The 27,856-nt window shown below is 51.6% G+C and overlaps 10 protein-coding genes across 10 annotated transcripts; 5 read left to right on the top strand and 5 right to left on the bottom strand.

The window, feature by feature from the left end:
* Positions 1-370: 370 nt before the first annotated feature.
* On the top strand, positions 371-2,481 carry BO95DRAFT_473981 (glutamyl-tRNA(Gln) amidotransferase subunit PET112; the record flags this gene model as incomplete). The annotated part of the gene is made up of 4 exons (XM_025589763.1): positions 371-828; positions 885-961; positions 1,026-1,167; positions 1,223-2,481. The coding sequence occupies exons 1-4, from the start codon at positions 492-494 to the stop codon at positions 2,479-2,481; spliced, it is 1,815 nt and encodes a 604-aa protein (XP_025441528.1). The 5' UTR covers positions 371-491.
* Positions 2,482-2,899: 418 nt separating this feature from the next.
* On the top strand, positions 2,900-4,420 carry BO95DRAFT_443454 (arginase). Its single transcript, XM_025586667.1, has 3 exons — positions 2,900-3,277; positions 3,391-3,974; positions 4,030-4,420. Exons 1-3 carry the CDS (start codon positions 3,191-3,193, stop codon positions 4,331-4,333), a joined length of 975 nt encoding a protein of 324 aa, XP_025441527.1. The 5' UTR covers positions 2,900-3,190; the 3' UTR covers positions 4,334-4,420.
* A 617-nt stretch (positions 4,421-5,037) lies between these two features.
* Positions 5,038-6,230, top strand: BO95DRAFT_151559 (uncharacterized protein). The gene is made up of 3 exons (XM_025580646.1): positions 5,038-5,574; positions 5,665-5,942; positions 6,101-6,230. Exons 1-3 carry the CDS (start codon positions 5,417-5,419, stop codon positions 6,202-6,204), a joined length of 540 nt encoding a protein of 179 aa, XP_025441526.1. The 5' UTR covers positions 5,038-5,416; the 3' UTR covers positions 6,205-6,230.
* A 462-nt stretch (positions 6,231-6,692) lies between these two features.
* On the bottom strand, positions 6,693-9,731 carry fcpA (protein-serine/threonine phosphatase). The gene is made up of 3 exons (XM_025580645.1): positions 9,141-9,731; positions 8,960-9,046; positions 6,693-8,896 (listed from the first exon to the last, which is right to left on the bottom strand). Exons 1-3 carry the CDS (start codon positions 9,386-9,388, stop codon positions 6,772-6,774), a joined length of 2,460 nt encoding a protein of 819 aa, XP_025441525.1. The 5' UTR covers positions 9,389-9,731; the 3' UTR covers positions 6,693-6,771.
* A 695-nt stretch (positions 9,732-10,426) lies between these two features.
* Positions 10,427-11,899, bottom strand: BO95DRAFT_443451 (pepsin-like aspartic protease). The gene is made up of 3 exons (XM_025586666.1): positions 11,760-11,899; positions 11,046-11,700; positions 10,427-10,994 (listed from the first exon to the last, which is right to left on the bottom strand). Exons 1-3 carry the CDS (start codon positions 11,860-11,862, stop codon positions 10,706-10,708), a joined length of 1,047 nt encoding a protein of 348 aa, XP_025441524.1. The 5' UTR covers positions 11,863-11,899; the 3' UTR covers positions 10,427-10,705.
* Positions 11,900-12,919: 1,020 nt separating this feature from the next.
* rpt3 (proteasome regulatory particle base subunit RPT3) lies at positions 12,920-14,844 on the bottom strand. Its single transcript, XM_025591714.1, has 6 exons — positions 14,489-14,844; positions 14,393-14,434; positions 14,237-14,335; positions 13,898-14,184; positions 13,156-13,819; positions 12,920-13,101 (listed from the first exon to the last, which is right to left on the bottom strand). The coding sequence occupies exons 1-6, from the start codon at positions 14,644-14,646 to the stop codon at positions 13,083-13,085; spliced, it is 1,269 nt and encodes a 422-aa protein (XP_025441523.1). The 5' UTR covers positions 14,647-14,844; the 3' UTR covers positions 12,920-13,082.
* Positions 14,845-16,985: 2,141 nt separating this feature from the next.
* On the top strand, positions 16,986-19,314 carry BO95DRAFT_151316 (Zn(II)2Cys6 transcription factor). The gene is made up of 6 exons (XM_025580644.1): positions 16,986-17,220; positions 17,288-17,671; positions 17,736-18,043; positions 18,111-18,241; positions 18,296-18,932; positions 18,986-19,314. Exons 1-6 carry the CDS (start codon positions 17,208-17,210, stop codon positions 19,031-19,033), a joined length of 1,521 nt encoding a protein of 506 aa, XP_025441522.1. The 5' UTR covers positions 16,986-17,207; the 3' UTR covers positions 19,034-19,314.
* Positions 19,315-19,399: 85 nt separating this feature from the next.
* BO95DRAFT_464313 (sugar O-acetyltransferase) lies at positions 19,400-20,068 on the bottom strand (the record flags this gene model as incomplete). The annotated part of the gene is made up of 2 exons (XM_025589049.1): positions 19,400-19,835; positions 19,908-20,068. The coding sequence occupies 2 exons, from the start codon at positions 20,066-20,068 to the stop codon at positions 19,400-19,402; spliced, it is 597 nt and encodes a 198-aa protein (XP_025441521.1).
* A 1,967-nt stretch (positions 20,069-22,035) lies between these two features.
* BO95DRAFT_151292 (putative ARID/BRIGHT domain protein (SWI1)) lies at positions 22,036-25,462 on the top strand. Its single transcript, XM_025580643.1, has one exon. It carries the CDS (start codon positions 22,421-22,423, stop codon positions 25,373-25,375), a length of 2,955 nt encoding a protein of 984 aa, XP_025441520.1. The 5' UTR covers positions 22,036-22,420; the 3' UTR covers positions 25,376-25,462.
* A 1,186-nt stretch (positions 25,463-26,648) lies between these two features.
* Positions 26,649-27,443, bottom strand: BO95DRAFT_432450 (mitochondrial 54S ribosomal protein mL49; the record flags this gene model as incomplete). Its single annotated transcript, XM_025585058.1, has 3 exons — positions 26,649-26,699; positions 26,773-27,200; positions 27,284-27,443. The coding sequence occupies 3 exons, from the start codon at positions 27,441-27,443 to the stop codon at positions 26,649-26,651; spliced, it is 639 nt and encodes a 212-aa protein (XP_025441519.1).
* Positions 27,444-27,856: the final 413 nt, after the last annotated feature.

Below are 27,856 nucleotides of genomic sequence, written 5' to 3'. Positions count from 1 at the left end.
ATCTCTCAAGATGATGATGTTGTTGATGAGGGATGGTGATAAAGTGACGCTGCAAAGCTGGGACTGGGACTGTATTGGTGGGGTTTCAACTCCACTGCACTGCGAGGCCGACGCTGCATTCTGTAGCATGACATGCAGCAAGGCGTTGCTCCCACACACACTTCTTCTCTCCAGTTTCCAGTGCATCGCGAATCGGAAGCTCTGGATTGAAAGACTTCATTCCAAGGAAAAATTATCTGCATTGTTAATTAAGCGGTGAGTTGTCCACCGCCGTCGGCCTTACTGTATTATACCCGCTGTAACTTATTGTAAAGTACGGTAGTTATCGTGTATCGTCGTTGCTTCGTCTATCTTCTTCCAACTGACTGAAAGAACCACCAATTGGTGCCAATCTCTCCATTCAGTCCCCATCACTAGCCACTGACCACTGACCGAAAAGTGAGTTATCTGCGTCAACGCAGCCATTATTTCCTACTCTCTGCCAGAGCGCCATGTTGCGACCATGGCTGCGCCAAGGGCCGCGAGCCACTCGTTCCTTCACTTGCCCGCAATGCCTTCATCTCCGCCGCTCGCCGCAGCAACAGCTTCAACAATCCCTTCTCCCTTCCGCCACCCTCGCTTCTCCCCGACGATCCCTTCAGACTACGGCAGTCCCTGAGTCAACAGACCGGGTTCCCCTGCGCAAGCAGCTCAAACAGGACGCCAAATCGCTCAGGGCGCGTAAACGACAGACTCGCGAGGACGAGGAAGCATCCCGCCAAAAATGGGAGTTGACAGTGGGAATTGAGATCCACGCGCAGCTGAACACCGAGGCCAAACTTTTTTCCAGTAGGTGAACTCGTTATCTCAAGGACTTACAGTCGACTGAGCCTCGCCTTGAATAGAAGCGCCGACCTCATCGGCGGAACTCCCCAACTCCAATGTAGCCCTCTTCGATCTCGCCTTTCCCGGCAGTCAACCGGTTTGTTCTACTCCTTTACCACATGCTCACCACATCAAACCACTGACACCTGATAATTGATCAGGAATTTCAAATCGCAACCCTCCTCCCCGCCCTGCGCGCCGCCATTGCTCTCAATTGTGACATCCAGCCCGTCAGCAAGTTCGATCGAAAGCACTACTTCTATCAAGACCAGCCGGCCGGGTATCAAATCACGCAATACTATGGTAAGACGGTCACGCAAGCTGCAGCTTTTGCCGTCAGCGGACTAATGCCCTGCAGAACCCTTGGCGAAGAATGGTTATGTGGATCTCTTCCATCATGACGGAATCGCCCCGGAGGATGGAGACCACGTGCGCATCGGCATTAAGCAGATTCAGATGGAACAGGATACGGCCAAGTCTCAGGAGTACCCTCCCTCGACGCAGTTGCTCGACTTCAACAGAGTCTCCCACCCGCTCATCGAGATCATTACAATGCCCCAGATTCACACGCCGGCCACCGCGGCGGCCTGTGTGCGAAAGATTCAGTCGATCCTACAATCCTGCAGTGCGGTTATAACTGGTATGGAATTGGGTGGCTTGCGGGCGGATGTTAATGTCTCCATCCGTCAAAGGGGCGACGTTGCCGGTAACCATCAGTATGGCGGGATCGGAGGTCTGGGACAGCGTACGGAGATCAAGAACCTTAGCAGCTTCAAGGCCGTCGAGGACGCCATTATCGCCGAGAAGAATCGCCAGATAGCTGTCTTGGAGAGCGGTGGTGTGGTTGAAGGTGAAACCCGTGGCTGGACCATCGGCAGCACTGAGACGCGCAGATTGCGTGGCAAGGAAGGAGAGGTTGACTACCGCTATATGCCGGATCCTGATCTCCCTCCGGTCTATATTGGGGAGGATTTGATCTCGGAGCTCAGACGGACACTGCCAACAGGCTCTGATGCGCTTCTCAGTCTATTGACCGGAGCGGAATATGGGCTGACCATTGAAGATGCCAAGCCACTTGTAGAGCTGGACGACGGTGCTCGACTAGAATACTATCAGGATGTCGTGGACCTCCTGCGTCAACAGCACCCGGAAACGGACTCGAAGACGCAGCAGGCACTGGCGCGCCTGGCTGGCAATTGGGTGTTGCACGAACTGGGCGGCCTCTTGACCAAGGCGGAACTGGCTTGGGACTCACAGCCCGTCCCCGCCGATTCTCTGGCCTCTTTGCTTGACCATCTGCAACGAAAGCTCATCACTGGTCCCACGGCCAAGCAGGTGCTGGCTCTGGTGTTTGACGGGGATCAGCGCTCGATCCCGCAGCTGCTCGAGGAAGAGAATCTGTTGCTGCGGCCTTTGTCGCGGGAGGCATACATCGCATTGGCGGAGGCAGCTATTGCACTGAACCCATCGATGGTTGAGCAGATTCGACAGAAGAACCAACTGGGCAAACTGGGTTGGTTTGTAGGACAGATGATGCGCATGGGAGAGAAAGGGCGGGTGGAGGCGCCCAAGGCTGATACAATATTGCGGGAACTGATCCTGGAGGGAGCGAAATAGATGTATAGTAGTGCCGATGTACGAGTCCAGTGCGTATGTACGGAGACAGAGTAGCTAGATCCTAGATCGGAGCTGAGTCCGCGGAGCTGAGCCCGCTCATGCATGACGACGATAATGATGATACCCGTCGGATTTAACCACAACTTACAAACCTGAGTGATCTGTCCTTATCAGTAAGATAATAGCTGTAAGCCAGCCCGAGAATGACCGGAGTCCGAAAACGATTGCTAATAGAAAGGGGGGTGGAGATGTTTTGGAAAGGCCGAGGCGGGCATCTCTCCTCGACCTGTACTTAGGGGAAGTCCTGATCCCTAAAAGCAGGTCTTAGCGATCACAATGCCCCACGACCACTCTTTGGCCAGGTTTTATAAACTGCTCCGATACCCCCTGCCTTTGTGAAGTTCTTTGACTTCTTCCTCATCATCTCACTGTTCGTCACCTCCTTGAAATCTTTCTCAGTATCCCTCCGCTTCCTCTGCCTCTCACTCTGCTTCTTGCTCTGCCCTGGTTGTTGTTGTTGTTGCCCGTGGTCCACCCGTTCCTTGCCCGGCTCCAGTTGATTCCCCACCCGATTCTTGATTTGATCTTATCTCATCAGCGCGGGTCCCGCTCTTCTAGAACTTTTTTTTCTTTCTTTTTCACGCCTCTCTCTCCTTCCCTCTTACTTGTCCTACGACGCTTATCTCCCTCCTCATCTCTCACATACACAATGACTTCTCCCTCCACTATTCGCCAGCGCTTCCTCTCCAAGCCCAACGAGCTGGGTGTAGTGGCCGTTGGCTTCAATGGCGGTCAGGTACGTTTCCCCTCTAGTCCCGCCGCCGCCGCCGCCGCCGCCGATCTACGCGGAGTCTAGCGGGCGGCGCAAGCAACAGCAAGACTGACCGGGAACGCTGTGACGAAATTTAGTGCAAGATGGGCGTCGAGGCTGCTCCCATGGCCCTCGTCCAAGCCGGACTTCTCGATCAACTGCGCGACGACCTGGGCTACGAGCTGCACTATGACGACAAGGTCCACTACTACGAGGACAAGATGCCCACGGAGGACCCCGACCACCGCGGCATGAAGAAGCCCCGGGCGGTGAGCGCGGTGACCGAGGCGCTGAGCAACCAGGTCTACGAGCACGCCAAGGAGGGCAAGTTCGTGCTGACCCTGGGTGGTGACCACTCCATCGCCATCGGCACCATCTCCGGCACCGCCAAGGCCATCCGCGAGCGTCTGGGCCGCGAGATGGCGGTCATCTGGGTCGATGCCCACGCCGACATCAACGTGCCCGAGATGAGCCCCAGCGGCAACATCCACGGCATGCCCATGGCCTTCCTGACGCGCCTGGCCCGCGAGGAGCGTCCCGACATCTTCGGCTGGTTGAAGGATGAGCACATTGTCAACACCCGCAAGCTGGTATACATTGGTCTGCGGGACGTCGACCGCGGCGAGAAGCAGTTGCTGCGCGAGCACGGCATCAAGGCCTTCAGCATGCACGATGTGGATCGGTAAGTCTGCTCTTCTGGGTGGTTGGTTCGTTTTCGTCTGACATGAACTCCACAGCTATGGTATCGGTCGCGTGGTGGAGATGGCGCTGGCGCACGTGGGTAACGACACTCCCATTCACCTGTCGTTCGACGTCGATGCTCTGGACCCCCAGTGGGCGCCCAGCACGGGCACCCCTGTGCGCGGTGGATTGACTCTCCGCGAGGGCGACTTCATCGCCGAGTGTGTGCACGAGACCGGCAACCTGGTGGCGATGGACCTGGTGGAAGTCAACCCCAGTCTGGAGGAAGCGGGCGCCAGCGACACGATCCGCACGGGCTGCTCGCTGGTGCGCAGCGCTCTGGGTGATACCCTGTTGTAGAACGAAAGACTTATATCTGACATAGATTATAGTCTCTGTATACTATAGAGAAAAGGTTAGACTGACATGAAATGCAATGATAATGACTTTGATAAAACTATTGGTCTGTGTATGTGTTTTGTTGGAGATCGAAAATGTTTATAGATGGAGTTTCTCCGCACTGGACCGGAAGGCTTAAGCTAACTTAAGCGCCAAATCCCCTGCCACCGAATTTCCAGCCACCCGAATTCCACATGCTTCGATCAAACCCGATCTGTCTGTCCCTCATTTCCTGCTTTTCACCTTTCTGCAATTCCGACGCCAAAGAATGAGCTAGTCTCTTGACACTTCTGCTGTCTTGAAACAGATTGTTTGATTGAATGGTATTAAGTTTGGCGATTGTTATTGTTACTGCACCTGCAAATCCAAGCTACCGGCCCACTCCCGCCCAACGACGCAACAAGTACTCCGTATCAACAACAACAACATCATCATCATCACAACAGCCCAATTGACTCTCGCCCACTTTCCCATCCATCATTCCACAGTAACTACTCGGTGACGCCTATCCAGACCGACGTTCCATGCACCGACAACCACGGAGTCTGGACCTTACCCCCATCGAATCGAATGCCCTGCAAGGGAAAGTGGGCGGTTTCTGCCTGACTGACTGAGGTGGCCCGCAGCCCTATTGCTGCCCTTGAAGTATACTCCACACACCGTCATCATCATCTGAAGCTGGGGTGGAGAGCTGAGCAGCGGTCAGCGTGTGCGCAACTACTGGAGGAGCTAAATATATCGCAAGACTGTTTCATCATATAACCTACCAGACGATCAAACCTCGCAATCTGTGTATTGTTCGATTCGAATGCAACAAACGCAACCCAATTCAACCCAGCCCTCCAACGACCAACATATGACAATATCAACCCCAGCATCAACTCATATATCAACACGATTCTCCACCAACAACACACCTCCCAGCCTACCACTGCACTAAGAGTCTGAGCAACCATCCATCACATCCACTAAGTTACTAGAACCCACCACCACCACCACCACCACCAAAGCTGCTCGTGGAGAAAAGCGCCGCCCCCCCCAAAAATGGCAGGCGTCCGCATCTACCGACGCCGGCGCTACCACTGGCCCGAACTCCAGCTCAACATCTGGTTAATCATCGTCTTATCCGCCAACGCCATCTGTCTGGGGATCTTCGCCTGGTTCATGTCCGTCCAGAACGAGCTCCATCTGGATATCCCATGGTGAGTGTGCAGGCAGGCCACACAGCCCCCGGCCCAAAACCCACAGCCCCCCCCCCTCTCCCAAAACCAACTAACAACAACAAAAAAAAGGCTCTTCCCCTACATGACCGTCACCTCCGCCCTCGGCCTCTTCTTCATCATCCTAATCTACGTCCTCACGGCCCAACGCTTCCTCCTCCCGGGCATCATCCTCGTGGGCAGTTTCATCCTCTTCGCCCTGTGGCTGACCGGGTTGATCGAGACGAGCCTGCAGATGTACGGCGTCGTCGCCAACGTCGACAGCAACTGCCGGAATTTTATCCTCGTGAAAAACCACCCCACCGGCGATAATCTCCAGACCTTGGCGTGGTTGACCGAGAGTACGATCTGTATGTCGGCCCAGTTCCCCCCTTGCAAACCCTTTGAAAAAAAAAAAAAAAAGCCAGTTTATTCGGATGTTTTTATTTTGTTCTTGGTGGTGGTGGTGGTGTTCCGCAACCCAAAAACGTTTCAATGAGCGACTGGCTAATCTTGACTTGGTCTTTAGGTAATTGCTGGAGAACGGCGTTTGCGTTCGAATTGATTAATACCATCTTCTATGCGTGGATGATGATCATGTCGTGGCAGGTGCATAGGGATATTTATCGATGATTTTTCTTTATTTTTTATGGTTCCTTTCTTGTTGGGGAACCTACCTAGTACTCTACATAGTATAATTTGAAGTTGTGCGAGGAGGACGGGTGAGAGAATGCTGGTGATGTCTATGATTGGATGACTTGGATCTTGATGTTTCGCATTGATATGATGGATGTGAGATGATTGCATGACTTGACTTATTGGCTGCTCTGGTGTATGAACAATCTACCTTAAGTGTATTCATATTCAATTTTCTTCCCTTTCTTAAGTCTTTCTCTTTCTCTTCCTACTGGTCGATAGTTATATGTCCATCTGCGAAAGACACTCAGTTTACATTAATGCCGATACCTTATTCAATCCAAATACACATTCAAATTCGAAAAACCTAAACCCTATACCTGAGTCCTATGTCACACCCCCATGAAGTTTGACCCCCTCGTAGACGGAATCGCGCACAAACGCCCTCGCTATGCCTTGCCAGCATGATCTCGAATCAAAAATGCTCCTATCAACGATGACAACAGCGTAGTATGACCGCTAGCCTATCCACACAGAACAAAGACAACGTCTAGCTAACGAATGTCAACCGTTCTCTTCCGCGATCTTCTCCTCGGCCGTCGCGTCGTAATCACCATCTTCAAACGCCGCCATCATCTCCCGTTCGAGCTCATCATCCTCTTCTTCCGGAGCCGGCATCGTGTCCGCTGGTTGCGATCCCGAAGGCGCATCGGCCTGCACCTCCGGTTCACTGCTGGGCGATTCCGAGTTTGCTGCACTAGACACTGCCTGGGAGAGTGCGGTGCCGGGCCGCTCATACACCCGCCGAATCCGCTGCGCGAGTCGCGAGCCATGGGGGGGTCCGGCATCTTGCGCCGTGTCTCCGTTGTCATCTCCTCCCTCGTCCTCATCTTCTGTATCCTCCGGACGCTTTCGCTTCTTGCTGGGCGCCGTTGTGGGAGCATCTTCCATGAAGGAGGCATCGCTGTCACTCTCGCTCTCGTCGTCACTGCCTAGAAACTCTTTCAATTCCTCGTGAATTGCGGCTTGTTGATCGGCGTCATACCCAATAGGCGACATCTCGGTCAACCCAGACGATTGCAAGATATCGGCCGTCATTTCAGGCTCGTCCTCCTCCGTGCCAGCGACCCCCGTCCCTTCCTCAGATGACAGCCAAGAACTCTCCATTTCCTGGCCTGGCGAAATTGGCGGCTCGCGATCATCTGGGTGCACAGGCAGGAGATATGGCTTCTCGTCTAAACGCTTCCATTGTGTTAAGCAGTCACTCAACCAATGCGTCCTCACGATTTTGATGTTGGGGTACCGCGTTGCAGCTCGAACCTTAGCCGTGCGGTTCCGTCCGGCCACGAGATGGGTCACCCTTGAATTGATCTTCGTACTGATGGTCGCACCAAAACTCTTGGACCAAAGCGAGATGTCCGCGTTGTGTGTATCTGTGCCAAGGGGAAGTACTCCTGTGAAGGTCAAAACAACACCGCTGAGAACACGGCGTTTAATGGCCGGCATAATGTCTTTGACGTCGGGAACTAGCTTCAAGTCGACGTCCTTGTCCTTTGAGGGTGTCTTCTCGCCGCGCAAAGCTGCCACTCGTCCTCCCAGCGCTCGTGATCTCCGCCGGTCATACTCGTCGAAAAAGTTGCGGTGCACCTGCTCAAGACGAACCTCCAGATCAAACAGCTCCCGGTCGTTGTCCTCCAGAAGAAGATGTCGGTGTTTGTTGATCTCCGGTGAGTCGTCCATGCTACTTGATGAATCACTACTTTCAGCGGCGTCTTCCTCTGCATCCAATTCCTTCTGCTTCTGTAACAACGGTCGATCTTCGACTTGATGCATGATCGTCTCATTTTGTGCATCGCTCTGTTCCTGCAGTAGGCGAGGGTCGTCTCCTCCGCCCATTGTCACTAGCTGCTCCAATGTTGACATCTCCGGCTGATCCCCTGCTCTGGACGTAGCTCCATTAGCATTGTGCTCACGGGGCAATACTTTTACTGACTTGGCCGCAGACTTCTCGCCCGGCGTGCTTGGAGAGACCAGTTCCTGCTTTTTGGGCAGGAAGCTGGAGTTGATATCGCCAATGCCGACGAAGAAGTCATACGGCACGACCTTGATGAGATTGGGACTCCAGCGCCAAACGTCCCCGCGGTCATCGATGATGACCACCATCTTAGTATCCACAGGGAACAACCGATGTAAATTCTTGGCTGTGAGACTACCGCTCTCGTCTCGACTCAGAATGCGATCTCCAAACAGCTTACGATCGGGATCAATGATAGCAGCAATATGTTGCGCATAAGACCGAGTGCCCATGGTGTAGATATGCAGCTCAAACATCTCCGAGATGTTATGCAGGAAGGACTCCAGCCCGGGCCGCAACTTGACATAGTACCATACTCCACGCGCTCCCGGGTCATTCTCGACCAGCTGAAACACGCGGACATCGCTGACAGCCTTGTGATTTGGATTGTCTTTATCTTCCATCCATTCCCTCACCGTTGGGTCAACGGTTGCTTGGATGATCGTCTGGTCCAAATCGACCACAAGGGACAGCTTCCGATTTAACAACAAGCTGCGCTTTGCATCCTCTTCCACCCGCGTCGCCTCTCTCTCGCTCACGGTCAGACCTGTGTTTTCGTGGGTCACCGGGATCGTCGCGCGCATGACATCTTGGAAATCCGAGTTGTAGGTGGATCTATCACTCAAACATTAGCAATCCGTCGATAGCCTAACGTTTACGCGCGCTTAGGATCCATACGCAGTCATATCCTTCCCACACTCTGCGCAAAGTCCCCCGAACTGAACCTCGTGAGCACATGGTTCATCGACCACCATGAAATCGACCCTGGAACATAGCAGATGAGGTCAGTCTCAGCTCCCGAGATGTGAAAGCAATCGAACCTCGAAACGTGGGTTTCCAGTTCAATATGGTGACATACGGCCCATTGATGACATCCCCTTTTGCAATCCTCCACTGAACCAATTCGCCATCGACGGGTGACTCAAACTTGGTCGGAAATTTGCGCTTCACCTCGACTTTATTTCCCAGCCCGTCACCCTCCGTGACGGTGGTCTGGTAGACATACCAGAACAGCGCATCCTCCCTTTCCACCGCATCGCCGGGCTGTTTGAGCAACGACGTTACGGTGATCGGGTAGTGAAGGCTGGATGGTAACCGAACAAGCATTTATATTGGAGCCCACACCGATCCTTGGTCCGGTAGCGAAATCAACCAACCCTTTTTTCCCTCCTTCTCAGGAATGAGAGTCGAGGAAGGAAGGGTGGTGGGTAAAACAAATGATGACGGAAATCGCGATGGAAGAAAGATCGAGCCAAGGAACTAGGAAGCCATGCCCGAAGCAATAAAAACCCAGACAACGCCTTCAATAACCGCTGCAGCCGCTGTAGAAAGATGGAGGCAGGAGGGAAGGATCGGAGTAAACTGGGGTTCTGTTGTGATCCAGAGACGCGACGGGGAGACGATTGCTCGGATCCGTACTATATGTACTATTCAGGTAGGTGGGTAGGCAGGTAGAAGGTCGAACCCGAAAGCACAAAGAAAGGGCTCCGAAGCTGTGATGGTCAAAAGATGGGGGTTGAATGAAAGACAACCGCGGTCAGTTCTATGGATCAGCTGGTCGCAAATGGTTCGCCACGCGAATCGAACGCGACGAAACACAAACCACGGTTGGAGAAGGCTAGCAAGACGAGTGTCAAAAGGATAATCTATGACCAGAATACGAGGATTGATGATGATGAAAGAGGGTGGTAATTGGGGATGCGATCAGGAACAAGAAAGCTGCATGAGGGGGGGCAGGTGGAAGGGGAAAGTAGGAGGAGAGGTCACGAGAGTGGGAAGGAAGTACTGAGTAGGCTAGTCAAGTCTGGTCAGTGGTGAAGGAAGTGAGTGGAAGTGGGTGGGGGAGATGGAGCAAGAAGAACGCCCCCAAAAAATAGCTGGAGGAAGAGGAGCAGTAGCAAGTTTTCCAGCAAGCAGCAGCAGCAGCAGCGGCAAAGAGCTGGGAGGGAAGAGAGAGTGGTTGACACTGGGTGTGGTTGTGCCAAGCGTCGGTCCATCAGCCGCTTGGCTGACCTTCGAACTTGGAATTGGCCTGTGCGGGGGGGGGGGGGGGGCGAGACTCTCGGGTTTCCGTCAAAACCACCGGCTCCCGGCCCAGACCTCGTCATCATTCAGTTGCACAAAGAAAACAAAGACCAACGAACTCTCCTGTAAGATGCTCTATCTCAACACGATCTGATTGTGCTTTCATTGTACTGGTATAAATTCATACACGATGATTACGAAACTAGTCACGGCAGTACACATTGATCTGTGGGGAAGAGCCTGGACTAAAGCAACAACTGGGTTCGAATTTGACCCATCTCTTGAACCATAACATAATAACAATGATTACTGCGCGCTAGGGGGTCGAGCTAATATATGCGATATCATCCCCTCCTTCTTGCGTACATACCATGAGAATACGCTTCATGAACCCATCGTTTACTTGGCCTTAGCGAGACCAACGGCACTGTTGCCAAGATCATAGACGCTGTACCACTTGCGCAGGAAGGAGTCACCCAGAATGGCCAGAGGACCAACAGGCTCGGGGAAGTCCATGCCCATGAAGGCACTGATGCAAGAGCCCTGGGTCTCAAGGGTGTAGTCAAAAGCACTGATGGTGAAGTTGTGGCCGCTCAAGGCAAAGGTCACATCGGGCAGAGAGGAGCGCTTGGCACAGTCAATGGTGTACTGACCAGTCCAGCCCTTCTTGGCACCAATCTGGGCGTTGCTGTGCAACTATTAGCATCATATCCGTGGACAATTCACCCGAGGAACTTACATCATCTCAGCAAGGCTGGAGGGGAGAGCAATGAGGGAAGTACCGGTGTCAAGGATGACACCAGTGTTCTCCAGCTCGGCAACGTCATCACCAAGGGCAATGGAGTCGAGGTCGACCTCCCAGTAGGCCTTGCGGCGAAGAGGGATCTTGATCAGCTCACCAGTGTAGTGGCTCTTGTCAACACCACCGAAGGTGGCCTCGGAGCTATCGCCCTCCTTGTTGGCATCGCCAAGGTAGAAAGCAAAGACGGGCTCGTCCAGAAGTCCCTGCTTCAGCATGTTGTAGAAGGGTGGGACGATCTTGTTGACGGAAATGGTATCATAACCCAATCCGAGAATGCCGTCGAACCGGCCGAAAGCGAAGGCCAGGCCAGGCTCCTGAGTTGCCTCGGCAAAGTCCTGTTCCTTGATGGTCAGGTCACCGATGGTGAGTGTGTCCTGGGAAACAAAGCCGCTGAGACTGCCAGAGCCGTAGCGGATGGCGAACTCGCTTCCATTCTTCTTGTACGTGCTAGACGAAGACGACTCGTACTTGTTGTGAAGGTAGCAGGCAATGGAGCCACACTCCGAAGAAGGCACCCAGAGGTTGGAGCTACCAGTGTCCAAAACAACCTTGAACGTCTGGGGAGGGGTACCAAGCTCGATTTCGGAGAAGTCTGTTACGGAAGACGATAAGCAGCCACTCACCCTGGAGACCAATGGAATAGGGACTTACACTGGGCGTTCATGAAGTTATCGACAAGAACATCGTGACGGCTCAGGTCGTTGATCGGGGTTTCCTGGAGCAGTTCATTGTGGATGTTGGGGCGAATGCCCATGTACTTCTGACCCAGCGCGCGAACATGGGCATCGATGTTATGAGTGGACTTCATTCAATAGGTCAGCGATTCCGAGTTAGAAGAAGAGCTGAGCTGAATACAAGGCCGACAGTTGCCTGGATGGTGTACTTACCAGCTGCTCATCAAGGGAGACCTTGTTGAGCTTGAGCTTGTGAACCTCGGCGGAGGTGTAGCCCAACAGCATAGATGCTGTGAGCAAAGAGACGGACTTCATGATGAACGGCGACCCCGGAAGGAACGACTCAAAAGAGAGACAATGACGGAAGGTGGAAAAGAACGGGAGTGAGGAGAATGAATAAAGATGTCGATGATGGATGAACCAAGTTCGAGAGAGATGGGAAGAGGAAAGGGACCCGAGGTGGAAGACGGAGAGAGAGAGGCGAGGAAGAGAGCTGAAGGAGGAGGTCACGGTCACGGTCACGGTCAGGTCCGGGGGGGGGGGGAGGGAATGGGAGGAAGGGCGATGATGCGAGTGACTGGTTGGTTGCGGAGCGACCTCACGCCGCCTCAGGCTGTCCTGCTGCGGGCCAGCCAATGGTTGGCTGCCCCGGCTGCGTCATTGGCAAGGGGATCTTCAATCACGGGGTCTATCTCTCATGAATTAAGGTAATTGGTAGCGCCAGCAGAGCTGCGGTGCCTGAATTCAAGTTTGATTGTTTTATCTTCAGGAATTCCATCAACACTTCTGACTAAATATCTTGATTCAAGATACGCAGTCAACTATACCCATTTATCTCATTGTCAAACCACCATTACTAGCGACAGTGGTTGGGGAAGGAGGACGATTGTTCTTCCCCAACGCCGTTTACCGCTTCTTATCAGCCTATCTGCCGCTAGAGTGATGATGTAAGACCGCCTTGGCCTGCTGCCTGTTGTACCCGTATCCGAGTATCGTAAGTCCGCGCCCGGGACCTTGCCTGTCCGGGTGAGCAGCTGACAGGTACGCTGCCGTGGAGCTCCGGTCCGGTAGCTCCCCTTCTAAGTGCTGTGCTCTGCTGTACACTGATAATCATGTGCTGTGTCGAATCGCTGGAATAACAATGTTCATATATGCTCAAGCAACCTACGTCAAGAAATCCCTAGATACGTCAATCATTGTCTTGATGTGTTATGCCTAACAGTATTACAGCTAAGACCCAGCCTAATTGTTGTTGCAAACACATGGCCAACTCAAACCCAGCGCTTCTTGTATACCTGATTTACCGGTAGAATTCGAGTCTAACGTTGGTTAGTCATTAGCCAAACAGAAATACAGCAAGGAAAATAACGCACCTATCGGATTCCTGTCCAGTCTTCACTTGAGCAGCATAGGCATCCTCCAAATCGGACTGGATGATGTTGTAGCGGTTCTTACGAACGGCGCGGAGACCCGCCTCTTGCATGATAGCCGCGATAACCGCACCCGAAAGCGGCTCGTTGCGCACAATCAGCGAGTCCAGGTCGACCTCAGGGGAGAGGGACATCTTGGACGCTATTGTGGTGAAGATCAACCGGCGCTCACGTCGGTCGCGCAAGGACGGGAACTCAATCTTGCGGTCCAGACGACCGGGACGCAACAAGGCAGGATCCAGAGTGTCCGCTCGGTTGGTAGCCATGATGACCTTAACGTTGCTCGTTTGCTCGAAACCGTCCATCTGGTTCAGAAGTTCCAGAAGGATACGCTGAACTTCACGGTCGGCACCCGTCTGGGCGTCGAAACGCTTGGTGGCGATGGCATCAATTTCATCAATGAAGATGATAGCTGGGGAGTTCTCCCGGGCCATTCTGAAAACGTCACGGACCATGCGAGGTCCTTCACCGAGGTACTTCTGCACGAATTCGGAACCGTTTACACGGATAAAGCTGGCGGTTGTGCTGTTCGCCACTGCCTTGACAAGCATGGTCTTACCGGTACCAGGAGGACCGTACAGAAGGACACCACGAGGGGGATCAATACCTGGTTCCGTCAGCGAGATATTCCCAAGACTGTGGCTGCACCAAAAGAATGGGGTCTAATCAAAAGGGGAAGACGAACCGATCTGCTTGTAAAGGTCAAAGTGCGTCAGAGGCAGTTCGACCGCCTCCCTAATCTCCTGCTTCTGCATATCAAGACCACCAACATCCGCATATGTAACATCTGGCTTCTCATTCTCGCCCAGCATAGCAATCGAGGAGTCTGCCTCCGGGGGGAGGATATCAACAAGGGCGTTGGAGTGACGGTGGAGGGCGACCGAGGATGAAGGCTTGAGCTTCTCGCGGTCGAGGGTAGACAGGATGCGGACGACATAATTCGAGCCGGTCGATGACTGCACAATACCGGTGCTGTTTGAATAAGAGTCAGTACTGTTATTCTGAGATTGCTGGCGCATCATACTTCTGATCGATTGCTTCCATAAATTGGCCGATGACCAAGGGAACACTCTGTATCCGCTTAATTTCCTCCTGTGCACGAACAAGCTCTCGCTTCAAGCTCCTGTAAGATTATTCATCGTTAGTTTTGTAACCGGTATGCGATAAAAAGATGCCTTACCTTTGTTCATCCTTGATGTATTCCTCCTGGAGCTGAATGTACCTGGGCAAGGGTCAATACGTGCTGAGGCGACATCGACGCGGTTGCGGAACGTACTCCAAGTGTCTCTGTAAGCGCTTCAAAGTTGCATACTCATCGCCACCGTCATTTCCGGTGCCCTCCAGCGAGTCTATGTTGGGGATGGTGTCCAATGGAGCTGCCTTGGTGTGAGGCGTGACGTTGTTCGCCGGAGTCTCCACGGCGACGTCTCCCATGGCGAATGTCTAAAACGGAACCAGAAAGTTGAAGTCTGAAAATGAAGGTGCTGTGTCTCTTGGGACGATATAGTCACAACGAAGCAAAAGTCGTTAGATGCGGGCTGTAGGATAACTTGATTGTTTGGAGAAGCTATTGCGTCGATGACAGTTAGCCGGGCTCACGAAGCTCAGATCCTGGTCATGTGATCAGTCAGCTAGAAGCATCTTGTGGCAACCTCAGGCAGACCTTTCGCGGTCAGCCCGGTTCAGCAACCATCTATAAGTGAGTGCCAAGCACAGTACTCTCTGTAGGTTACGTACAATCTTTTCTTGGAATCAACACCCAAATTGGAATATCTGATCGTTCAAAGCATAAGCACAAATTACTCACACCCTAAATTCCATAGCTAATACCGGATCTATCATGTTTTGAGTCCGCTGAATGACACGGTCGTTGCGTATCAGATTATATACAATTCACTCTGACCTTACATAATCGAGGCTGTCCTTCTTCTTATGGATAGAGAATTTGATCGTCCAATAGACGCGCAGATACTTGGCCAAGCGTCCAGGTCTCGTCGGGTTGGCTAACATCAGCCATCATGGATGTAGTCACGAGTTACCTATTCTTACATCTTCTCGAGATCTTTCCAAGGCAGCAGAAATCGTCATCGGCCCACTAGCATCGCATACTGAGATATAGTAGCAAAAGTCACTATATACTAAGCTCTTATGCTTCTACCATATATTATCGTCACAGCATCTGGCCAACTTCATTATTCAAAACAGACGCGAGCTTACAGACTTGGGCCATCGGGAAAGACTCAGCCTACCTAGCAAGGAATATGTTCTGTAAACAGCAACACCAAACACAGAATACTATATCATACCACAGAGATACGAAGGTATTCACGTACCCTCAGGCCTTCGGCAAGTCCCAGGGCTCTCCTGAATCATTTCACTCATCGAGAGCAGGCGCTATTTATCAATCATCTAGCATGCTTGCATCATGGATGATTTCAGTCCGTGCCCATTTCAACCACGTCGAACTCACATCGTGCCCGATACGATATATACTCAGATTGACCAAGTCGCAGCAGAAAAATATGAGCAATCATTGTATCATTCTTGCAGAAAACTGACAAGCGTTTCTGAAACTGTTTCTGAGTGTCAAATCTCGTATATTGTTCAAACCTTGAACCAATATATAGCAGGCTGGCATGAAAAACCTACAAAGTACATCAACCAACGATTCCTGTATAAGTTTGGGCTCGTGTATACACAGCCATAGGTACTCCGCGAAGCAATTTCAATGAACCTCCTGAACTCAAGGAAGAAGCTGCTGATCGATGGACTTCAGCGGAACGAACCTGCCAGATACCTCTAGACTACTGGTCCTTTTCGTTTAGTACAGGTGAAGCTAATCCAAATTCGAGCCAAGCACGGTGACCTTAATCTACCATGATCATGGTGTGGATGTCCGGTTGATCCACCGCAGCTGTTCGAATAGTCATAAATGGTTACTTTGACTCTACGCCGTGTTGAGCACTTCTTACTACCTGCTTGACCGAACTTCCCATCGGTTCACTTTGGACAGTATTGGAAAGAACTTCCAAGCTGGGGCCAGCCCAGCTGTATGAATTGTATTTCTGGAATTGAGAGACCCTGACATGGCCCATGCATAGTACCGAGATATCTTTGTTTAGCTTGGGTCTGCTGTAGTAAATTCAGATTGGTATGCTATAAAACCTCGCTTATTTATGAGTACCATATTGATTCAACTGAGCATCATGTCAGTTTATTAGTCTGTAAGTCAGACGACTACAGTAATACTCATCCCACCAATGTTTAAAGTCTGCATATCAAGCAGATGTGATCAGCATGATTACATACTTAAGCGAGACGTCCCACGGGGTGCATATGTCCTGTCCCTGCAATGCAAGCTTTATATGCATCATGGCGATCGACCGAGTTTGATAATCCTGCTGGTGGCATCTTTGCATCACCCTTCTCACTAGCGTTTCTAGAACATTAATGGTCATGGTTCCTTGTCGGCTTGTGGTTCGTATTCGACCAAGGCTGTTTCCGGATCCGGCCGCTGATCCCCCGACAGAGCCACCTGAAAATTGCCACATCCTGAGGGGCTTATATTTGTGCAGTCCTAGTTTCTAGCTAGGAGCAAGTCGAATAGCCCAAAGCTGCAGTGGACCAGACAAGTTGATGCAGATGCAAACTGCATGTACGGCTGGATAAGTGGAAATCGCGCAGTGCCTTATTCAGCAGTCGTGATTGAAAGTGGGTGCATAACTGGTCCTTAGTCATCACTCCACAGCCCCACCAGTACCTTGATCGGGTAAATCACCCAGCCTACTTGGGCGATAACATCAGTCCCTTGTGAAACAAGAAGACGGGAACCCACATAAGGAACACCACCATCAACAGACTGTGTGATCATTCTTAGAACCTCGTATGTAGTTCTGTGGCTTATACGGGTGATGTCATCGCTTTGAACTCCTGGTGTCGCGTGGACAGCAGCGAAAGAACTGTCGTACGGTGAACACCCATGAGAGGACGGCAGAATGCCACGAGCTGGTATGAGTGCACCCAGCTGCGACTTCCTCTTGAGGTATCTACCACTGTTGCTCACATACTGCTGCAGGTCCGGCATGCCTGACGTGCCGGGAAAAATGCCGCAAGTGCGATCGTGGTCGACCAAGCTGTGAACGCTGTATCTCCAAAGGGTTGGTATGCGGAGGATATCCAGAGCATTTCAGATTTTGTGGTATCGCTAGTCGAGGAAAGTGGAAAGGGGCACGTATACCTGTCAGCAACAGAGCTTTGACCAGAGAACAGTCTTCCGCAACAGAAGGGCTATCGGACGGTGTCACAGGATCGACTTCGGTGGCTATGGCTGGAGACAGCTCGAGATCCCCCACTAAAGAATCGTCTATCTCCGATGATTCCAAACAGCCGCTGGCAGAGCTTTCAGACGACATTAGCACAGTCCTCGTATTACCTCTTACCGAGAGGCTATTGACGCATTGTAAGACCATCCCTACTGGGAGCCGATGTTTTCGGGAAATGGAAACATTAACAGTGTCTCTTAGACGATAAAGTCATCTGTCCTCATCAGATTGCCGAGGTTGGGAATGATGACAAAAACCCATATAGAGCATTTATCCTTCCTTTAGCACGGAAGCAGATCGGCTTGTTATATGCCGTTCTAGGATTATCTGCCTCCCATCTTGGCAGGCTCATAGGGGATGAAGCAATGCACGAAGCTACCGCCGTGGAGTATCGACTGAAAGCAATACGCGCATTGAGTGGGGAGATTCGAAAGAGTCAGCGGACGTCACTGCGAGAAGAGGAACAGGACACAGTCCTCGCTATAATCCAACTTTTGCTACTCCACGATGTAAGCTCAACCAGTCGGAAGACCCAACATGGCTGTTGCTTCGAACACTGGGCTGATATACATGCAGGTAAGCGAATCAGGGGTATCTTCTCATGGGATTCATATCACAGGAGCCATGTCCGTATATAAACAATTGATTGCCGACGGGTTGAATGGCCGTCGACAGCGAGCGGTCTTCTTTCTAGGGAATTTGGCTTGGTTTGTCACCCGTGCCGCGAGCGTCCGTGCCAATCCTACTGACGACTAAAATAGGCTTGACATCGTCCGAGCATTTGCTGGCGCCGAACGGATGTGCTTTTCCCAGGACGTTCGAGACCTGGTCGCCTATGCATGCGATGACATGTTCGAGCAGGTCAATGGAGTCCCGCGTGAAATCTTTCTAATCATCGGCGATGCATTGGAAAAGTCAAAAGAGCACATGCTGGGCTGGCTATCATGGGATGAGTATCAACTTGCCTTGCACCTGGCCAAGCAGAAGCTTTATTCGTGGGACCCTCACTGCAGGACTTATCCCACCTCGGATCCCTTGTGGATGGCTATAGCAGAAGCCCACAAGTTTGCGTGTGTGTTGCGTATACTACGCTTGATGGATCCGCATAGACCAGCTCGCGACTCGGAGATACAGGAATGTGTAATAAAGATCCTCGACGCGACAGCGATGATCTCGTCCGATTGCTCAATAATAGAGCTTGTCGTGTTACCTCTGTTCATGGCCGGAGCGGACTGTCTGTCACCTCATTCGCGGTATTATATTCTGGGACGACTGCGCGAAATTGAGAGAAGGTCTGAGTTTCGGAACCCAGTACCGAACGACTTGTTGAAAAAGGTCTGGGATGCCCGGGCGGCTCAAAGTCCCGATGATGATACGAACATATCATGGACGACCTTTGTAAGCTACCTATCCCTGGCCCCAATTCATTCCAAGCTCACCGACGCCTATAGACACAGGCTCCCGGGCTGGTGCGGCCACATGACTATCTTATACTCTGATCGACTGGGTAGATCGTACTGCGTAGACAAGCTCGATCATTAGCAATATGGCACCCACAGGTTGTGTACTGTACAGATCTTGCTTGTGGAAGTGGTCATACTGGAACGTTCTTCAGACATCACTCACTGAAACAGTTAGAGCGTGCTGCAAATATGGTTTGATTGATGAGAAAATATCTAGCGCGGTTGTGATCATCATAGAGAGATACCGATGTGGATATAGTCTGTCTCATTTCGCCCCAAGTTCTTTTGGCTGCTGGTCAGGATCCATACTTGTTTCTATCTTGCGTATGATTCGAGCAGGATTTCCTGCAACGAAATGAAACGGTGGTACACTCTATACAAAGAATCATCAACAGTCAGTGATTAGTCTTGTTCTCGGAGTCGTGCGGATCCACGTGCCTTTGTTACAACAGCTCCAGCTCCCACGGTGCATCCACGCCCGATCGTGACCCCAGCGAGGATTATGACACTACCTCCGATCCATACATCATCTTCGATGTGCACTTCCTTGCCAGCTTCAGGGCCTTCAAGTCCATTCCTCACGGCGGGGTCCATGGGATGGATGGCGCCGTAGATAGAGACATTAGGACCAAAAAGCACCCTTTCGCCGACTGTAACGAGGCAGGTGTCAAGCACGAGAAGGCTAAAGTTGAGGAATGTGCCTTTTCCCACTTTGAAGTTCAATCCGTGATCGACAGAGATCGGAGGATCCACAAATGGATCCGTCTCGTTGAAAAGCTTCTCGTCTTCCTGGGCATCGGAGAGGGCTGGGGGGAGAGGACGAGTGTCACCAACAATACTTTATGGTACCAGATCAGCTTGATGATTCGTAGGAATAAGCAATGTGACGAATGAGCTTGGTGCTTCTCACTCTCTCCATAGTTCCACCCTACGACGTCGAGATACCTGACCTGCTTGATTGAACTTGTCGCATGCTGCTTTGCATCGCTGGCGGTTGGCTTGCAGGTCTGCGTCCCAGGCCCAGTAGAGCTCACCGTTGAGCATCTTCTGCCATTCTTTAGATGTTGCCATCTTGATAGGAAGTCAAGTAAGTAATCCAGATGAGAAATGATTCGAGGTGCTTAGTCGAAGCGGAATGGCTCAGACAAGCGAAAGGGAAATGCTCTTTATAGCTTTTCCATTGGGCATCCGTGAAGTCGTTTGTGCTGATAGTTGACTGCCCACCAGATCATGTTTGTTGTCATCCTTCACGATGATCCCTCTTCCTAGCCTGTACCAGATGGGTGAAACAGCCAGCTTGTGCTGGTACGACCCGGCCAGTTGGGCTACCTTCCCGATATGGCAGGTCCTCGCTTGGCCGCGGGCAGCGCTTGCGGACGCCGTCGATATTTAAGTACTAAGTAATGTGAGTATAAAGGTGTAAGTAAGGTTAAATAGTAGTTACTATCGTAGATACTAAACTCCTTGAAGTCACAAAAACAGGCGAGGTAGTGGGTGGAAATTCATTGTTGGGGGTGTTGATCCTCCTCACAGGCCATGGAATGTCCCCTCGTTCAACAAGACCGAAAAGCCAAGCCCTGAAGGCGGGAAATTTTATTGTCATGATCGATTTTTTATTCTTAGTTTGACTACGGAGTAGGTTGATGACATACAGTAGACGCGCATGGGATGCTGGATGAGTTTCGTTCATTTTGTTGATACGTCAGAATCTATTAGGTCCGTAGCCCGTAGTAGGTAACTTGGTTGACAATCCCGACAGGCCGGTCTGGTGGTATCTCTGTCAGGATTGGATTGGGAGGGCGTAACTTATTGTCAGCAATCAGGTATTGCAGATATTCACTCCGAGAAAACTAATATGATCTTAGTTGCTGAGTACTTTGTTGTAGCTTAGACAACCAACCCCAAGTGGAACAGATCCGGATAAGTATTTTGCCGTCTAAGACCGCCTTCTACTTTAGCCACCTCCTTTCACTGCATGGAACTGCTACTTTTTTTCGCTGCTGCTGCGGCCGCTGTTCATTGCTTGGAGTAAGATCAACTGTCTGTCATACATCACGCTTCATACCGATTTCCCACTCTCTTCTCATTCGTTATCTCATCTATTCTTCCTCTTCTTCCTCCGTTTCGTGTCCTGAGGTGTCGCTTCTGTGTTCCCTCTCCACGTCCTGTCTCCATTCTTGTCTTTCCTTCGCAACTCCACCTTTCCAAAAGGAAACCCCAAAAGCCAGACCCTCTTCTCCCCCCTCCCCCATATCTCGTCCATCTCTTTCAGCGCCAAATTGCGAAAAACAAAAATTACCCTGAAATTCTAAAATAAGATCCAAGATAAATTACCAAATTCCCAAGGTACGGTGAGTGTACCTACAAGACTAGGTACATTGAACAAGGTACGCCCTGCCCGCCCATTATGTGGTGCCAGCCATTGGAATCGCTCCCACACACACACACCCACACGCTTCACACACACACTCTTCCACTCCCCTCCCTCCTCCAAAACTGTGGCCACGCACTAAAGAAGGACGGGCCACCCTTTCGCCATTCCTCGGAAACTACCTTGAACCACGCACGTTGTAACGCCCTCCCTCTTTCTGTCTATGGTTCTCCGTCTCCGGGCTGTCATGTCATAGAATTAGACGGAAGTGCAGTGCTATCTCATTGTCTACTGTATCCATCTCTTGTTTGATCTGTCCCGAAGCTTTTACCCACCTGGTCCAGACCCTCCGACCTTGGTTTCTCTCTTACTTTCCTCGTGCCAAGCTAGCTCTGAGCCCTCTGGCTTGACTTTCTGCTTACTTACTGTCTTTTCGCGCCCTCAGCCACCAGTTGGTTGTTGCTGCCTTCCCGAGTCTTCTCGCCTCTGCCGGGTACGCGCTCCCAGAACTTGGAAACTCTCTCTCTCCCTCCCCGAACAGTACTACTGGGTCCCGTGACCTGCTTCCTCTCCCTCGCAATCTCTCGCCGGCCCTTTCCAACCACTGCTGTTCGGGACCCGGCCTCCATCCGCTTGTGAGTCGGCATTTTTAGTTATCCAGCCTTGTCGGTATGTACATCCATCCTATCTGTCCCTTTCCATTTTCCTTCTTGATATTTTCAAACCTATTCGATCCCCTTTTCACTACCTTCCCCATCACCATTCTCCCCCATTGCCCCCTCATTGCACGCTGAGGTGTGGCTGTAGCTTTGCTCGTGTCGCAGAGCGAAGCGCGACTCTCTGCCAGCTCTTGCACCAAGCTTGACGCGTCTGCCCCCTCCTCATCATTTCATCGACACTCATCGTCTCCACTCCTTCCCATTGATGGAGGTCATGATGACTTTGAGATCCCCATTCCCCTCGTCGCGGCTTGATGATGGCTCCCCAATCCATGTGTCAATTTTTCTGATAGCTTGCTTCGCCTCGCAGATGGGTTGGTAAAACAACTCGACATGAATGCCTGGCCAGCCGACGCCTTGAACCTTCCGAACCATGACAATGGTGCTTTTCAGCAGGCGACCATTGATCCTTCTCAGGCATTCCTCCAAGCCTCTCCCACTCCTGACCCGACCCAATACCAGCGCATGTTCAACGGCGTGCCTCGCAATGTCTCGCCTGGCTTCCACAACCCGAACCAGGTAATTCCGTCCAAGCGGCCACGGCCGGAGGATGGTATGTCAATGTCGCCAAGGCAAGCTCCTGGCGGCATTGCTGCCTCCCGTTCGCAAACACCTCACCAGGTGCCGTTCCCCGGCTATCAAGGTGCTGCGAACGGCGCGCCGCAATTTCCCTCGCATCCCACTCCGTATCAGCATCTCCAACAAGGAGCGTCTCCGAATGTGACCCAGTCGCCTATCATGCAAGACTTCGATCAACATGGCATCCAAAGGATGGGAACTGCTTCCCCGAGCCCATTCACACCAGCAGGCCCTCAAGTAGGGACACACATGTCTCCGACGCAGTCGGATCATCCGAGCAGGGTGAACACACCCCAAAATAACACGTTCATGCCGGGGCAGCCGTTTCCACCGGGCATAGGTCCTCAATTTGCTCCCGCGTCTGCAATGACGACCGCCGGTGTGCAACCGCCAATGCAGGCTCATTTTGGTGGTATGCCACAAGGCTATCAACAAGCAATTGCCGCGCAGCAGCAACAACGTCTGCATGCCATGCATATGCAACAACAAGGCCGTCCAATGGTAATGAACCCTGCCATGGCCGGGAGACCCATGGCAGCTGGGATGAACGCGATGGCGAACCCCCAGCAAATGGCAGCTATCAGGCAAATGCAGCAGACCATGGCGAAACCCATGAACCCAGAAGGATTCATGCGGTCCCTGCAGAAGTTCATGATGTCGCGCAATCTTGTTTTGGATCCTAACCCAAATGTGTGTGGTCGTCCGATCAATCTTGTCCAACTTTACGCTACCGTCATGAAACTTGGAGGGTCGAAGAAGATTACAGCCACCAATATGTGGCAAGTTATCGCCACACAGCTCCAATTTCCCCCGATGCAGGTCCCGATGGCCGCGCAAGAAATTCGGGAACATTACCAGCGGAACCTTGCAGCGTACGAACAAGCCTTCCTCAGTAACCAACAAAAGCAATATGCGGAGCAAATGCAGCAGTCGTCGTTGTCTCGACAGCCTAGCGATCCTTCGGGCATGCAACTACAGTCGCCAGTGGGAAAGCCAGTCCAAGGCTTCGAAACTCCACAGCAGATGGGGCACCCCTCCCCTGGTAGTGCTCCTGGTCCGAATAATGTACAACACAATGCTGCAAATGGCTTCGCAACTCCAACGCCGGTAAAAACACAGAGCAAACAACAGAACCAGCACCGCCTCAGTATATCGCGTCAATCCCAGCCGCCCCCAACGCCGCATGATCCTAGCACTCAAATCCCCGGGCAATCCCCTGCGCAGCGTGGCAAAGGCTCGATATCAGTACCCGGTAAACCGGAGCCAGTAGATCAGCCTTCTAATATGCCTCTCAAACAGCCTATCGAAGATCCCTTCAAGCCAATGGTGCTTCCTGAAAGCAACTTCCATGGTCCTATAGTTGTGGATGAGATGTATCAGATTGGAGAAGACATCACGAGGCTAAAGCCGAATCTTCCTGCTTTTGCTGAGCTTGGGGTCATCGACATTCACGCCCTTACCATGAGCATCAAGTCTGGAATCCATGCCGAGATGCGCGTGGCATTGGACACCCTCGCGTCCGTTTCGTCAGAGCCTGCAATTCAAGTTTCATTGGATAATTGTGACGACCTGGTAGAGAGTCTGATAGAGTGCGCAGAAGATCAAGCAGAGTTCCTTGCAGAACATTCTCCTGAGGTTTCGGACTCGATGCTTCTATCCTCATATGAGGAAGTGACTCGTGGTTGTCAGTCCGAATGGACATCTTTGGCTGACGTGCCTGAGTTCGGAAGCCTTGATTACGAATTAGATCGAGCTGTTGATAGGCTCATTTGCATAACGACTATCCTGCGGAATTTTTCATTCTCAGATTCCAATTTTGCAATTTTGTCGACGCCTCCTGTTGTCCAATTCATGTCAACGATAATCCGGTATCTGGGTACTCGCAACATGCTGCTACGGACACACCAGAACACTTTGGATTTCATGAAGGACACTGTGACTTATTTGAGCAACGTTGCTCACACCATTCAGCTGCCCAGCAAGGAAGAAGCTCTGTGTCTCCTACATTTCCTTTTGTCGTTCGCCCCATTTCCGGGTCCAGTGATTGGTTCAGAAGGCATCATGTTTACATCATACAATCCGTCTGTACACAAGTACACTCCCGCGGCTGTTGACAGTCTGGCCAAGCTTCTGGCGCGGGATGAGCCAAATCGGACATTCTTCCGAGCCATCTTTTCTGGCGAGGGCAATTCGAATCAACAAGAACTGCTCACCCGTGCATTTGGCCTCGCGATATGTCCGATCCCTGATCAACCTCGCAAGCCGCTGGCCATTGCAGATCTCCGAAAGGTCTTCCTCATGCAAGGCTTGTTGGCGGCCGACATTCTTTCAGGGTATGCAGATGGCCCTACTGCCAAAACGTGGCTCGAATCAGTGGACGGGTTTGCCATTCACCTTCTTCGACTGTCATGTCTTCTGAGCACTGAGCGTGTTCCTCCTCCTCCTCCTCCCCCCACCAACACCCGACAGTCTCATGCTGCAAGAGGTCAGGCTGATGAAGCTGAAGCATACCGCTCAATCATTAACCGAGGCCTGGCCATCCTTCGCCGGCTCGCAGAAAAGTCGAAGCTAGCAGATACCAACTCGACGGTGCATTTTCCCTCGGGAATCGTTCCTCGCAAGGAGAGTTTGCTAGGCGCGTTGCTAATGCCCAATATCGATCCGGGTGTTGTTCGGCAATTGCTCACCTACGCTCGACTTGCGGAGTGACAGGTTAGACTTTGAGCCAGGTTTCAAGCTACTTGCCTCGTGGCGAGAATCGCGTGCCTGGCACCAGCTTCAGTTATGCCCCCTGTTGATGTCTGCTTCTATCATGTCTTCTATTCAACTTTTTAGTAAACTATATCTGCATCAGCTTTGATCTTCCTCCTTGACCCCCTCCTCCTCATCTGTTAAATTTTTCCTCGTTTGGCGCCGGTGGGAAGATTTTGAAAGGCGTGACTTGACAATGTGTGTGTATCTTGTGTGATTTACCGCTGTACAATGTTCAATACCCTCGGGCGTAAAAAAATGAACACAATCACCACCATATATAGTGTTGGAAGTGGGTCGGCCCAGGATCGACTCGAAGCGTAGCTCCGGGGAAGGCTGCGATTGCGTTGAGCGTACCTTGATGATTGATGATGGAAGCACCGCCAGCGTAGACGGATTGTCCGCACGTACCACTCCAAAATACCGATGGCTCCAATCATGCCATACTGTTTACCCTATAGATTCGAATCAATACAGGAACAAGAGATACCCGAGTCATTCATCGAAAAAATTACTAAGTATGTCACAAGAGACTAAATGTGGAAACACCAAAGCCGTTCAGATCATTGGACAGAGAATACAGTGGAGATCACAACGGAGACGGAAAACAGAGCACACACATCACGCCAGCAAATGACAATCAGAACAGCCAGAAGATAGCTCCGTAGTTCGCAACGGGAGAAAAGAGACGAAGAGGGAAATGCGAAAACGAAACACCTGGAGCAAGTACTATGGAGAGCGAGGAATAGTACACTGTGTAATCGGATAACGAAGAGAAAGAAGAGGAGGAAGTTGGTAGAGGAATAAATGTAAAACGATGAGAGGTGGTTCGACGACGATAAAGAGTTAGGTGGTTATTTTAGTTGACCGAGAAGAAAGGGAAAATTCCAACCATCGTTAGCGGACTATTCGCATATAGCTCACTCGCCCTTTTTCCCCCTTTGTGATAAATATTCTGCTTTTGAGTGTCATCTCTCTCCCACTCTTATCTTTGTGGTAGATTCTCGGTTCATGGAAATATTGATTTTCCTTGAATTTTTGGTGATCTGTTTCTTTTGGATCCTTGACGCTCCGGGGGTCGATGGGAGTTGCTTGTGACGTGATAGCGTGCTATTAGTGCTGCTGTCGTTTGGGGCCAAGCTGTGGTGGACAAGGAGATATTGACATTCGTATTCTGAGGAAGGAGCGAGAAGGATCCAGAAACCAATCTCAGGTCATTTGGTTGGTAGGCTTAGAAGTTGCGCTCCGTCAGGAAACGCTCAATCTCCCGTTTCCGCCAGCCCTGGTAATGATAGTTGCGTCAGTCCGATCCCTGGGTCCATGCTTGAGAAAGAATATCAGATGCTGTGCCATACCTTGACGATGATGTGGCCGTTAAGACGGTTGATTGTCACCTCAGGGCTCTTGGGGGCACGCGGGTCGCCCGATTCGAGACCCAAGTACTGTGCCAGATCCGATCTCAACGCATCAAGATCACCCTCCGTCTTCTGCAGCTTGGTTTCGCGCTTGGTGCCGCCGGCTTTGGTGTCGACGTATACAGGAAGGAGGTTGGAGGCGGTGCGACGAATGAAGTAGGGGAGGTTGGTGAGTTGCAGGTTAGCGGGCGGTTGCGGAGTCGTCGGCGCGCTCTCCTTGAGCGTCTGAGATTGACGGCGGTTCAGTTGAGCGATGAAGGTGCGACATTGCTGTGCGGAGGTGGAACGGACATTGAGGCGCTGAGAGGAATGGCGGGCTGGATGCCATGGGATGGAATCAGTATACATGCAATGCCTTTCTGGTTTATCTGGTGTGCCGGGCAGAAGCAATAGCTATGCATGCTTACTGTCCCCGATGCATGGAACTAGACGGAAAGCGCTGCAAACTTACGGGCAGAAGTCAGACTAGCGGAGGAAGATAGTGTGGAGTAAGAGCTACGCGGTCCCAGGGAGACAATGGACTGTGAGGCTTTGTGAAGGGTGAAAGGAACAGCAGTTGACTGCTTGCGAACAGCCGTGCACACCGGCAGAGACTGGAGGAAGGATGCCATCGAAATATTGGAGGGTGAGAAGGGGAGGTAGATGGGTTTAGAGTATGAATAGATAAGATCAGACAATAGAATCCAACCTGAAAGAATTCGAGAATCAACCCAGCGGTAAATAAGAGAAGAAAGCGGGGAGGGGGATGAGGGACGAGAACATACGATCTCGAAGAAGATGAAGCAAAAGCGATGATTTTCTTGCTTCGGCGCGGAGACCTTTGGCTAGGCCCAGAAGAGACTAGCGCGTCAACCAGCCCTCCCGCCCACATTTTCGCCAGCGCAAAAGATGGACGCCGCACACTGACTCTTGACTGACTGTCTGCCTCAGTCTGTCTTTCTTGCCCAGCCAGAAGCCTCATTCGAGATCTTCTCGTTGTTGCTCCTTTATCTCCTCCTCCACCCTTCTCCTCCTTTTTTTTCTA

This window comes from Aspergillus brunneoviolaceus, assembly GCF_003184695.1.
Source record: "Aspergillus brunneoviolaceus CBS 621.78 unplaced genomic scaffold BO95scaffold_39, whole genome shotgun sequence".
Taxonomy (NCBI): Eukaryota; Fungi; Ascomycota; class Eurotiomycetes; order Eurotiales; family Aspergillaceae; genus Aspergillus; species Aspergillus brunneoviolaceus.
The sequence above is the reverse complement of the archived record's forward strand: the minus strand, read 5'-3'. Positions and strand labels throughout refer to the sequence as shown.

What these genes read in the sequence shown, in the direction of transcription:
- BO95DRAFT_443454 (XM_025586667.1), top strand. Translation starts at nt 3,191, where the DNA reads ATGACTTCTCCCTCCACTATTCGCCAGCGCTTCCTCTCCAAGCCCAAC. An exon ending in TTGGCTTCAATGGCGGTCAG is followed by an intron (nt 3,278 to 3,390) that starts GTACGTTTCCCC and finishes GACGAAATTTAG; the next exon opens with TGCAAGATGGGCGTCGAGGC. An exon ending in AGCATGCACGATGTGGATCG is followed by an intron (nt 3,975 to 4,029) that starts GTAAGTCTGCTC and finishes TGAACTCCACAG; the next exon opens with CTATGGTATCGGTCGCGTGG.
- BO95DRAFT_151559 (XM_025580646.1), top strand. Translation starts at nt 5,417, where the DNA reads ATGGCAGGCGTCCGCATCTACCGACGCCGGCGCTACCACTGGCCCGAA. An exon ending in CTCCATCTGGATATCCCATG is followed by an intron (nt 5,575 to 5,664) that starts GTGAGTGTGCAG and finishes AACAAAAAAAAG; the next exon opens with GCTCTTCCCCTACATGACCG. An exon ending in GTTGACCGAGAGTACGATCT is followed by an intron (nt 5,943 to 6,100) that starts GTATGTCGGCCC and finishes CTTGGTCTTTAG; the next exon opens with GTAATTGCTGGAGAACGGCG.
- fcpA (XM_025580645.1), bottom strand. Translation starts at nt 9,388, where the DNA reads ATGCTTGTTCGGTTACCATCCAGCCTTCACTACCCGATCACCGTAACG. An exon ending in GGGGATGTCATCAATGGGCC is followed by an intron (nt 9,047 to 9,140) that starts GTATGTCACCAT and finishes GCTATGTTCCAG; the next exon opens with GGTCGATTTCATGGTGGTCG. An exon ending in TGTGGGAAGGATATGACTGC is followed by an intron (nt 8,897 to 8,959) that starts GTATGGATCCTA and finishes TTTGAGTGATAG; the next exon opens with ATCCACCTACAACTCGGATT.
- BO95DRAFT_443451 (XM_025586666.1), bottom strand. Translation starts at nt 11,862, where the DNA reads ATGGGCATTCGCCCCAACATCCACAATGAACTGCTCCAGGAAACCCCG. An exon ending in TAACTTCATGAACGCCCAGT is followed by an intron (nt 11,701 to 11,759) that starts GTAAGTCCCTAT and finishes CTTCCGTAACAG; the next exon opens with ACTTCTCCGAAATCGAGCTT. An exon ending in TCCAGCCTTGCTGAGATGAT is followed by an intron (nt 10,995 to 11,045) that starts GTAAGTTCCTCG and finishes ATAGTTGCACAG; the next exon opens with CAACGCCCAGATTGGTGCCA.
- rpt3 (XM_025591714.1), bottom strand. Translation starts at nt 14,646, where the DNA reads ATGGGAGACGTCGCCGTGGAGACTCCGGCGAACAACGTCACGCCTCAC. An exon ending in CGCTTACAGAGACACTTGGA is followed by an intron (nt 14,435 to 14,488) that starts GTACGTTCCGCA and finishes ACCCTTGCCCAG; the next exon opens with GTACATTCAGCTCCAGGAGG. An exon ending in ATGGAAGCAATCGATCAGAA is followed by an intron (nt 14,185 to 14,236) that starts GTATGATGCGCC and finishes TTATTCAAACAG; the next exon opens with CACCGGTATTGTGCAGTCAT.
- BO95DRAFT_151316 (XM_025580644.1), top strand. An exon ending in CGAGAGGCTATTGACGCATT is followed by an intron (nt 17,672 to 17,735) that starts GTAAGACCATCC and finishes AGTGTCTCTTAG; the next exon opens with ACGATAAAGTCATCTGTCCT. An exon ending in ACATATCATGGACGACCTTT is followed by an intron (nt 18,933 to 18,985) that starts GTAAGCTACCTA and finishes CGACGCCTATAG; the next exon opens with ACACAGGCTCCCGGGCTGGT.
- BO95DRAFT_151292 (XM_025580643.1), top strand. Translation starts at nt 22,421, where the DNA reads ATGAATGCCTGGCCAGCCGACGCCTTGAACCTTCCGAACCATGACAAT.